This window comes from Neodiprion virginianus, chromosome 2, assembly GCF_021901495.1.
Source record: "Neodiprion virginianus isolate iyNeoVirg1 chromosome 2, iyNeoVirg1.1, whole genome shotgun sequence".
NCBI lineage: Eukaryota > Metazoa > Arthropoda > Insecta > Hymenoptera > Diprionidae > Neodiprion > Neodiprion virginianus.
In genome coordinates, this window is record NC_060878.1 from 36,524,174 (window position 1) to 36,534,946 (window position 10,773).

Genomic DNA, 10,773 nt, shown 5'->3' on the forward strand with positions numbered 1-10,773 from the left:
AAGTATGATACTTACCAGTTTTTGTCGGCTTGCGCCTGGTACAGTAACTCGATAAAATTTTTGCAAAATTCTCAAGGTCTTCGATCCTTGTTGGAACAGCTTTTTGTACACCAGATGCAGCGACGAGTAGTATTTGGGAATGCTCAGAAGCAATCAACCTCGGGTGAAATAATCCAACAGGAACTTTCTGCTACGTTCGTTCGTTCGTTCGTTCGTTTAGCAAAATATCGCACAGCGAAAGTGTTTCACGACACACCAAATACGGTGCGACCATTATACGCGTGTAACACTTGCAGCGAGGTGAACAACTTCTCGGAGCTTTGTGCCCCGTTAGTTACTCGAAACTCGAGAGTTTCGTTACTTTTACCGCGATACGCGATGGTATCAAAACAATTTTGCGCTATTCCGCGAATTGTTCTTCTTTCTAATAAATCGATTCCGTCGTTGATTAATATCTTTGAAAAATACCGAGCAAGCGATTGTTCGCGAAATTGAACGTCGATGGACTCGTGGAAAAGCTCGTCTTACATTGCTTACGAAATTTTGAAAAGCCCGGCGCGTCACTTCTGATGTTAGAAAACCGTTATTTGGAACGAACCGAAAATACGGACGTGAAGTTTGCGGAACGAATTCCGCATTTAAGACTGGAACGTCGAAAGAATAACGTCGAAAAATACGTTGGCGTTTATTCGGAAGTTTGATCGATCATTCGGTAATCAAGCTTCGTTGTCCCCGTTATTTGCGTTCTTCGCTGATTGTGTCATGCCTGCCTTTCATTCCCTTCCGCTGAATTCCGAGACAATTCATTCTCGCTAACGTGCAACTAGTTGGGCAAATTGTGCAATTTTCCAGAACACGCAACGCGCTCACGAATGCTTCCTGCATTATACGCGCACATTGTCCATATGCAAAGGTATGCGTAGGTATGTACGTACATAAATACACGCCTGTCCGTATTGTTTGTATACCTGAGCGAGCGAAGAGCGCGGAAATGTCAGCTCCGGTTCAGATCGGATGTCAGACTGAACTGAAATTCCGTTCCGCCGAGATCAAAACCGACGGATTTTCACACGGGTTGTTCGCAGCTCTGTTCCTCGCTTATTTACGTTATCTGTACCCCGCACGGTTGGAGTATTGAAATTCAAAGAACTCGGCAAGGGATTCTCTTCACGATTTTAATGGGGTATTCGATCTCCTACACCGAAACCCTGATTTATACTTTCTTCAAGAAGAAATATCTTTTCCCGGTCAAAGAAAAAAGGCACTTATTGACTCTGCGCCGCAGATGTTCCACGGGTCGCTTTATCTCCTCAGGAATGCGACATCTTGGAGTATTTCTGCCGAAGTTGGCGCGATAAGCGGATTAAAGTGTTACCTTCGGAACGAGTGCGAAGCATCTTGACAAAATTCATGAAAAATTATCAGATCTTGGTATCACAACAACGCAAGACAACGGACACGAGAATTGGAACAAACTAGAACTACCCTGGCGCCGAGTAGGCGTGGTATCTACGTTATTTGGTTTAACGGTTACGAGACTGTGGCATCGTTTCAGGAAATGACGATAAGTCATAATTGAATTCCGACAAATATGTCCAGAACCATTTCGCGGTAAAGGTTGCACATCCAGTCGGGGTTGGATATAAGTTGAAAATTTTCTGCATTAGTCACTCCGATTGTACACACGGTATCCGAACCGTAGGAACGTGACGTACGCAAAACGTGTGTGAGATACCTGCGGGTATGGTATTGGTACGTATACCGTAACCCGAATGTGATCATCGACGTCGAGAGATTAGTCATTGTTGCGGTGCACAGAAAGCACCCACAGGCCGTGTTAACGACGATAATAATATACTCGAGATTTTCAGCCGGCTTAGTTACATTCTGTATTATTATGCAGTGGTAAAACATAACCGATAAGACCGTGACGTGTGTTGCAGATAAAAACCGAGCACTCCGCGGTGCCGCGCATTTGCCATATCCGTGTCGAGTGTTACTACTGCAGCTACGTGTTACTCGCAATTACGGTCATCGATGACGATAGTGTTTGAAGATGGGGAAGGAACTTTGAAGGAAAGAACGATAGTCGAACGAACGATAAACGCGGGCTTTGCACCGTGCGTTGAGTGACGATTAAATACCTAATAAATCTCGTTAAACTTTCGTTTTTAACAGTCTCTAATTTCATTCGCGAGGATAAAAATTCACGCGTCCTCTTATGGTATGAATTAAAGAATCCCTGTACTGATTTGTAAAACTTACACCCCGTTTCAGTGAAAATTTAACCAACGACTGTCCGTCGATTGAAACTTTTTATATTCGTACCCGCGAGCTATAATCAGAAACTCTTGAGAGGATACAGTAAACGACTTTAGGACTTTTGCAGTTGTGTATGTCGTAGTGCGGACTTAAACGAGTATAAGAAGTATACAATTCGAGCCTGATTTATATTTAGTAAGGCATGTTAAATTATAAATACAGGACATTTTCTACGTACTTCTTTATTCTACGGTTTTAATGTCGTGGATGTGCGAGTTAAACAACCACAAAATGAACGATTTATCGATCGAGTTGTCGTTCACCGACTTTCGCTTTAAATTGAAACAGAGTTTTACTCAATTTTTATAAAACCTTGTACAAAGGTATGGAATATACTTCCACAGTTATGCAGTATAAGCTAATGTTGAGTCACTTTTTTACAGTTTTTTTTTAAAGCCAATGTTCCGTTTATTGTAGTTTAAAGAATTCTGCTTTCAAACGATTCGCGTCAGCCAGACGCGTCATAAGATTGGCAAACACGACTCGAAAAGGACACGATGTAATTTCACTGCGATATCATGAACGGTTCTTGAAACGGAAGTTGCTGTGGCACGAGAATAGTATTTCTGGAATATGATGTTCGAAGATAAAATTGCAAATTAGTCACTGGTACACTTTAGCGATTCAAACCTCACGTACTACCAGTAGCTATATACGTATGTATTGTATATCCAGATGTTTGTCTTCCTCAATTTCACCCCCTTTTTCGTATCCTTTTCAGGGATGTAACAACTTAGTACAGTCGGAATGTCAGGAGTTTTTAGGATTGCAGGTAAATCACTGCTGTGAGAATGTGATGCGTCCGAGGGAGACGATGATGGTTATTTTCAAGCTGAGGAAAAGGTAATTATATTCTGTTATTCCAAACAGGAGCCCCTCCCTGCCGACAAAGCGATAGAGATTATCGCGTTATTCTCAGTAAAGGGGACAAAAAGGACGAGGATAGCGGACCGCTGGTCAGGTCTCGTAAATGTAACGAGGAGTATCACGATTCCCTGTAGGCCTGCCTTGGGCCCCGCAACGCTGAACTCTTCTTCGAGGAACTTATCGGACGGAGGTATCACGATGATGGAGGTAGGCACGATACACGTGCCCAACCCTACGCCACGTCAGTTTTTAACATGCATATACATGACGAGCACCTATCCGTCCTGCAGCTCTGGGTATTCATACCTCGGCGGTTTCCTCGTCACATTCTTATTTTATTTTAAGGAAATCGATGATTAAATCGTTTCTTAAAATACAAACGATTCCCTTTAAAAACCCTCTCGCTTTTAGAACGTACCACATACTGCAGTATAACTATATCTCGATATTATACACGGAAACATACATTTTTAGAAGCGGAACTTCCTGCACGGTGTAATATGCATATTACAATAATTAACCGACAAGTACGCCAGCTCATTTCTTTTTCTCGTTATTACGATATTGCTGTAATTGATTTGAATATTTTTAATATTTATATTTATATATATACCTATATATTTAATCGAATCTCGGAAGTTTCTTCGTTACAATACCGATATTAATCACGCAGTGTTTGTTCATTTTCCCTATTTCTCGAAGCGTGACTCAGTCTAGTACTGTCAAGTCGCCTTGGAGCGGTCGAAGGCTATGTTTAAAATACCAGCCTATAACCGACGCATCGAGCCCGGAGGAATGCTAAAATTGATCCACGTAGGTATTCCTAGAACGGTGTATAACATGCAGCGCGCGAGACTGCGTCGCGTCTTAGGCCGTCTCACCACCCTCTGCATGCTCAGGATTTTCGAGACTTCGATTTCGGCTCCAAGACTCATCGTCGGGCGACGAGGGTCGGAGGGTGCACTCCGAGAACCCGATGCATCTTCGAGGCGGGAAGTAGTATAACTGGTTGCAGCATGCGTTTGCACCCCGCGGGCTTTCCGGGAATAAATAACGATTCTGATGCGGGAACGTGTTATTACAAATGATAAATGCCAAAGCCCCGTCCTCCTCGCCTGAGCGATAATGTTCTTCGGCGAAACCACGATGACCTCTGAGAGGAGGGCAGACGTTTGACAGATTTTATATTCGACGTACGTTACGATGATTAACAACGTATTCGTGCGGCATCGGTGTAATGTAGTCGAGATTGATTTCTCGGATACATTGTACACGATGTGAGTATGAGGCACGAGTTATACGTTACATATATGAGTTCGTGGTAGCTGCTCAATGCGAGTTAGTTTCTCACTGTCGCATGAGCGTTGGTTGGGTTGGAAAATTAAAGGAATACATTACGATTGGAATTTAGGTAAAGTGTTACCGAGAAGATATCCGACCGGAAGGTGGCAAATTGTTTACGAGGAAAATTTGCCGCGTAAACAAGGAGGAATGTTCGCGGAGAATAAAAGTAATCGTGTACAACTGTCCGCTTTCAACGTGTCTTCGTAACGAAAAATAACCTGTACGTAAGCCACGTTTCGTGGAAAGTATAGGATTGTGGTGAAAATTACTCGTTTCTCTTTTCCATACAGTTGGTATATCTTATTACGTATATCGACGTTTTATAAACAAAGTCACAATGCTTGGACGGACTAGTTTCGTAACTTATATCCCTATAAATATACATACAACGTGTATATAATATACGAACACACATACTCACGGGTAATGTAAAGTAATTTCGTATTTTCACGTGCCGCATCGGTATTTTCCTCTGAAATGTCGCATTATATCCGACGATAAACGCGTGATGTGATAAGATGTAAAGCGCAAAATAAGATATTTAACGCAGGGACTGATTTACTTTAGAGAGAAAAAGAATCGTGGCAGCACTTTGCAGATAATTATGCAGGTAACCGACGTGCGTCAGTTTAATTGGAGTTGGACGTTCGATTCCTTAGAAGTTTATCCTGTTGTCTTTACCCCACTTTCGCATAACTCGCGATATCTGTTCTACCTGTGAGTTATTCGTGTTTCTTAGCAGCTGAATTACGTCCGGCAACAGTTCTCTGCACACGAGAATAAATAACTGTTATAGACACGCATATTCATACGATGCCGTTGTTTGAATCAGAGTCATTGTAATCTGTCACTTTGTAGATTAGATCATTTGTACAACGTTTTATATGCTAATTCGTCCTTCCACATAAAAAATACTACGATACATCAAATTTTCTCTTTCACACTTGAATCTCTTGATCACACACTGGCTATGATTAGTAAATTGTAAAACTATACAGAATCATTGGGAAATGCAATTCTGTCATCTTGAATTTTTGACAATGATCTTGAAAAAAGTCAGCGGATGTAAAATCGATTTAGGTGAAACTTTTTTTCGTACTAAGTGAAACTTTCGAAGTACAGGAAAGTAATGTTAGAGATTAAGGATTACCGCGTCAAGGATAATATTTCCGTCAAATTATGTATTCTTGGGAACATTTTGAGTGTTATTGTTTCCGATTATTGCTAAATTCTAGATTGCAAACAAGATTCTCGGAATTTTTCTAGATAGTGACGAACCTAATGACGATTTCTCAAGAACACAATTCTTCAATTACCACAGTTCTTCCTCCTTTGCCTTCTTCCTATGACTGATTATTTTTCTTCTTAATGTACTTACTTTGGCTGTTTTCCTGCCACAATGTACTGGAAGGTCCCGCAGCATGCTCCTCTTTTGCCTTCCCAGTGCTCAGGGCTTGGATCCATTCTCTCCAGCATATCGAATGCTTTAGCTGCATGCCAAAACTCTCCCACTTTGTAGCAGGTATTTGCAATTAATAGCAAAAGGTTGAAAGATTCATTCGATGTTTCCATTTTTAGGTAGAGCTCCCAGGCTAACTGAGCTTTTTTGTTCATTATGTCTGAATATACATAACATGATGTTATTGTTCAATATTATTGACAGAGAGTTTAGTTTCGAAATTGAGGCGATGTGATTAGCCTTGATTATACGGATACAGAGCAGTACAATGATTTTCTGGGTAGTTAATTAAAGTGATAATGATTTCCCGAAACCAGTCATTAATACAAGAATTTCATTAGCAAAGGCTTCGTATGTCACAAATATATATATTGTGTGACAGCAAATATAAGGCTGGATTTTACAGAGAGCAAAATGCGGCCGCAGTATTTTGCTACCTAGTTCTAGACCAATAGGAATGCCAATGATGGGCCCTGAGCAAGCTAAGACCGTATCATCTATTCTATTGGCATTCCTATTGGTTTAGAACTAGGCAGCAAAATATTGCAGCATCATTTTGCTGCCCGTGAAAATTCCATGAAAATATAGACTAACAGTTTCTTCAGAGATAGCTTTACCGTTCCTTCTAGTTGTGTACACTTATCTGCCGTAAATATAGTTCGACATGAATGTTTTCGAAGATGGCGTTAATGATCATGCCTTGGTATTTAAAGGTGACAAAACACATCTGAAGAAGATACAACATTTGTTTCAAAGAAAGGAATACTTACAACAGTAGGAAAGTAAGCTGATGTAGACGTAGTCATTCTTGTATCTCTCGTTCCGAATCATGAGAAAGGCATCTTCAGCCTCCTTGAAATACCCAGCAGCTGTTTTAGCTTGGCCATAGTTGAAATTGAATACATCTTCATTGAAGTAGTAGCTCTTTATCGAGTGCAGATATACTAAAACTTCTTCGAATTGCCTGAACAGAAAGAAACACGAAGCCATGCACTGACGACCTGGAATTGTGTCACATTCTGACACTGATGATCCGACTAGTTGAAAATACTGCTGGGCTGTCTTTATGTTCTCCCTCTAAAAATATTTCACCCTCAGTTTGACGGTAAATTGAAGGTGAAGAAAACTAAAAATAAATCAAGAAAATAAAAAACTCACAACCAGCGAAGAAATAAAAATGCAATCGTTAAATAAATAAATAGCACATTTATACGTAACAAATAAAAAATGATATTTTCTAAATATCTTATCGACAGGTTAGATAACGTGCCGAAACTTACAGAGCCTGTTTCTTGACCAATGGCAGCATTGACTACTCCCTTCAGTATATATTCCTGGGGAACGGCTGGTTCAAGGTCTTTAATAAGTTCAAAAGCTTCTCTCACTTCGTTTTGTTTCAAGTAATAAATGACGAGATTTAATCTAGCTTCTGGTATCACATCTACCAAGCTAGGTAATACTTGAAGAGCACCTTCGCCACCTCTGAATACCTGAAACGATGCAGAAATGAGATAATTAAGAAGTAGAATTTTTGAAAATTTTACTCTTTCACTTTCATTAAATACGTACTACTATATTATGTCGTATTAGATCATGCCCAAAGCTGAACGAGCTTGATGTTTGTTCCATAAGTTGTTTCATCTCCGCCTGAGCAGCACTGCCATTGTACAATCTGAAATGATTGCAAGCTTTCAGGTTGATGGCAATTGCGCTGTCTGGATGCTTTTGCAAATAAACTTGAAGAACTTCTTGAGCGACGTCGTAATAGTCCAGTTTGTAGTAGCACAGAGCTACATAGACGTTTAAAGCTAAGTAGTCCCTAATGAAAACATCAGTAAAAACACATTAGTCATTTCATTTTGCAAAGCTATTGATTTTTGAGATTTGCAAGGAAATCAAAGGTTCAAATGCGAGACGTAAGCATAGTGGGAATATGGATAGGATACCTGGTATTCTTTAGGAGTTCAGCTATCAAGTATACTTCGGAATCTTTGCCACTTATCGAGGATTTGTTTTTTAAATTAATTGGTTTGCTAGAATAAATAAGTGACTCGTTTCTTTTAACCTAATTTTAAAAGCACTCTGGCGATGCTTGATTAGTGAAGTACGCTTCTTTGCTAATTGTAAGCTTCAGTTTTTAATTGTGTGATGTGAATATTTTCGTTATTTGAAAACGAACCTGTTTTCCAGTAATATTTTCTTGTATATATCAATAGCCTCCTGATAGTGAGCCCTGAGATAATGGATAGAAGCGAGACACAGTTGATCCTCAATAACATCCTCCAGCATTTGGTGGTATTCCATGAGTTTTTTCTCGTCACCCATTTTGTGAGACAGATGAAAAAGAATCCTGATTTTCAAACGGCTGTCAGGAGATTCTTCTACAACGTTTAACGCTTCCGGGTACATACCAAGGTAAAAATAACAACATGCCAAATTTGTAGCGAGATCTACAGAAGTATTCCCTTTCTTTCTCATGTTTTCATATACTTTGGTAGCTCTTTTATAATCACCGAGGTGAAAGGCACAGTAACCAATCCATAAATCTGTGTTTATTGAATTTTGATCATTTCTATTATACTCCAACAACGTCAACGCTCCTGTATAATCTCGCTTTTCAAGGAAATCCTCCAGCTTCGGGATCTCCTTTCTCGAGGTGCTTTTCTTGGTGCCATCCGTAACCACAGGCTTGGCTCTAGATAGTATCTATGAATAAATTTTCATTTTCATGAATTACCATTTATCAAAATTATGCATTGCCTAACCCAGTAGCTGAGCGGTATGTAATAATTTTCCATTTTATGCACAAGCGTCGAAAACATGCAACAGACTTATATTATTTATTAAGATTGTTACTAAATATTTGACATTACCATATTTGCTAATCGGGGGATATTGATGAATATAATATGCTCACTACCTCGTAAAATGTTTCACCGTAGACTCACGTAGACTTTAAACTATCGCTGCCATATATAAACAAATCATCTACAAGCGTCATAAGCTAATCGATGATCAGATTTGAAGCCTTGTCATTGAAATTAACTTCGGCCCCACTTGAGCTCTACTAGCGCTATCTGGCGCTTAACGCACAAACTTTCCCACCGACTGCTTGTCAGGATGTTTTTTTTTTTTTTATTATTCTAATTAGCGATTAATGCTAACTTAATGCAGATACATTCTATAAAAACGAAGTTGAAATGATTTCTCCTATATTTACCTTTCCGAGAGGTTGCGGAATTCAGTAATCGTGTGGATTACACAGTCGTAAGCTTGACTACTTTTCTCTGGGCGAATGTCCGGCAAGTTCCCATTTCAGTTTTTCAGGTCTTTCGCTTCCGGTTAACCATGGTAAGCATGCTGTGGCTCTTGTTATAACGTCAGATTTCTCGTTAAAAGTATTAAATATTATTTAATTTCCATATTATTGTAACACGAACGTAATCGGGTAAACTGTGAAAATGAATATGTGGACGGAGTGTAAGAGGAGAACAGTTATTTGATGGGAATACAACCTTTTTACAATGCGGCTCATCACCAGCCACATGGCACACGCCACTATTTCGTACAAGTTCATCAGCGAATCCAAACGATCTCAACGATAATTTGGGACCGGTTCAAAAGTCTCGATTAGTCCCAACCCAATTAGCCCAATTCGCGCCAGAAATTTCTCGATTGAAGCTTCAACTCTGTGTAACCGTTTCACATGTTCTCGCACAATTCTTAGTCTTATTTACCATTCATTGTTATTTGCAGCCGTTCAAGAGGTTCGTTGAAACGGGCCGCGTCGCCTATGTCAGCGATGGGCCCCATGAAGGCAAACTTGTCACAATTGTTGACATAATTGATCAAAACAGGGTAAGATTCTCTAATTTATAATTAAATTTTTATTATTGGTGATAAGAACCGAGGTTACATTGAAAGCAAGAAACCGGTTACTTGATTGAAAGAATTTCAACTAATATTTATGCATAGTATCTTTCAAAATCAAGATGTTCTCATTCTAAAGCTTTGTCTGGTCAACATTCTTAATGATGATCCCAAATTCTTGATAGGAATTGCCGGCTGATACATAATTGAAGATATCACAATTTTCTGAAAACATTCTGATCCACCAAACAATATTGTTATGTGAGAATGGTTGGATCTGAATTTAATTTTGTATTTCCAGGTGTTGGTTGATGGACCGGCTGCAAATATACCCCGTGGTCAGATGCGCCTTAGCCAATTACACCTGACGAAATTCCGTCTACGTTTTCCGTTCACTGGCTCGACTCGTGTTGTACGCAAGGCATGGTCTGATGGAAAAATTGATGAGAAATGGAGCGAGTCCATGTGGGCACAAAAAGTAGAAGCCAAGAAAAAGGTATGGAAGTTTTTTTTTTTTAATCTTCGCATGCTAATATCATTTGTATGATGAACCTATATTCTTGATAGGAATTGCCGGCTGATACATAAATGAAGCCATTATTTATCTGATTTGATTTAAAATTGATCATCCTTTTGTTACAAATTCAATTCTCCAAATTAAAATGATTTGATAATAACTTCACAGCGGGCTGCCCTCAGTGACTTTGACCGATTCAAGCTGCGCAAAGCTAGACAGGTCAGAAATAAGTTGAGGACACATGCGTTCTTGAAGATTAAGAAAAAGTCGAGGAAAGGAACTAAGGCTGCCGTTACAGCACCTAAACCTGGCGCAAAGAAGCCTGCAGCCAAGAAGCCCGAAAAGAAATAATTGTACAACCTTTCGAAATAAATCCATACCATAAAAAGTATTA

The 10,773-nt window shown here is 39.6% G+C and overlaps 2 protein-coding genes across 5 annotated transcripts in view; one reads left to right on the forward strand and one right to left on the reverse strand.

Annotated features, from left to right (window-relative positions):
- Positions 1–9,048, reverse strand: part of LOC124297077 (intraflagellar transport protein 56) — a 64,770-nt gene extending 55,722 nt beyond the window's left edge. The window contains exons 1-7 of one of the 4 annotated variants that reach the window (XM_046747689.1): positions 8,866–9,048; positions 8,172–8,698; positions 7,562–7,664; positions 7,273–7,482; positions 6,763–7,069; positions 5,912–6,152; positions 4,719–5,300 (exon numbers count right to left, since the gene is read on the reverse strand). In XM_046747689.1, the coding sequence (XP_046603645.1) occupies positions 5,189–5,300; positions 5,912–6,152; positions 6,763–7,069; positions 7,273–7,482; positions 7,562–7,664; positions 8,172–8,698; positions 8,866–8,868 (1,503 nt within the window). In that variant the 5' untranslated portion in view covers positions 8,869–9,048 and the 3' untranslated portion in view covers positions 4,719–5,188. Of the gene's footprint in view, positions 1–15; positions 1,009–4,718; positions 5,301–5,911; positions 6,153–6,762; positions 7,070–7,272; positions 7,483–7,561; positions 7,812–8,171; positions 8,699–8,865 lie in introns of those variants that run through there. The other 3 variants (XM_046747687.1, XM_046747688.1, XM_046747693.1) reach the window with 3 other exon arrangements.
- Positions 9,049–9,292: 244 nt separating this feature from the next.
- LOC124297081 (60S ribosomal protein L14) lies at positions 9,293–10,770 on the forward strand. Its single transcript, XM_046747697.1, has 4 exons — positions 9,293–9,343; positions 9,749–9,850; positions 10,164–10,358; positions 10,548–10,770. The coding sequence occupies exons 1-4, from the start codon at positions 9,341–9,343 to the stop codon at positions 10,728–10,730; spliced, it is 483 nt and encodes a 160-aa protein (XP_046603653.1). The 5' UTR covers positions 9,293–9,340; the 3' UTR covers positions 10,731–10,770.
- The last annotated feature ends 3 nt before the right edge of the window (positions 10,771–10,773 follow it).

What these genes read in the sequence shown, in the direction of transcription:
- LOC124297081 (XM_046747697.1), top strand. An exon ending in ACATAATTGATCAAAACAGG is followed by an intron (nt 9,851 to 10,163) that starts GTAAGATTCTCT and finishes TTGTATTTCCAG; the next exon opens with GTGTTGGTTGATGGACCGGC. An exon ending in AAGTAGAAGCCAAGAAAAAG is followed by an intron (nt 10,359 to 10,547) that starts GTATGGAAGTTT and finishes ATAACTTCACAG; the next exon opens with CGGGCTGCCCTCAGTGACTT.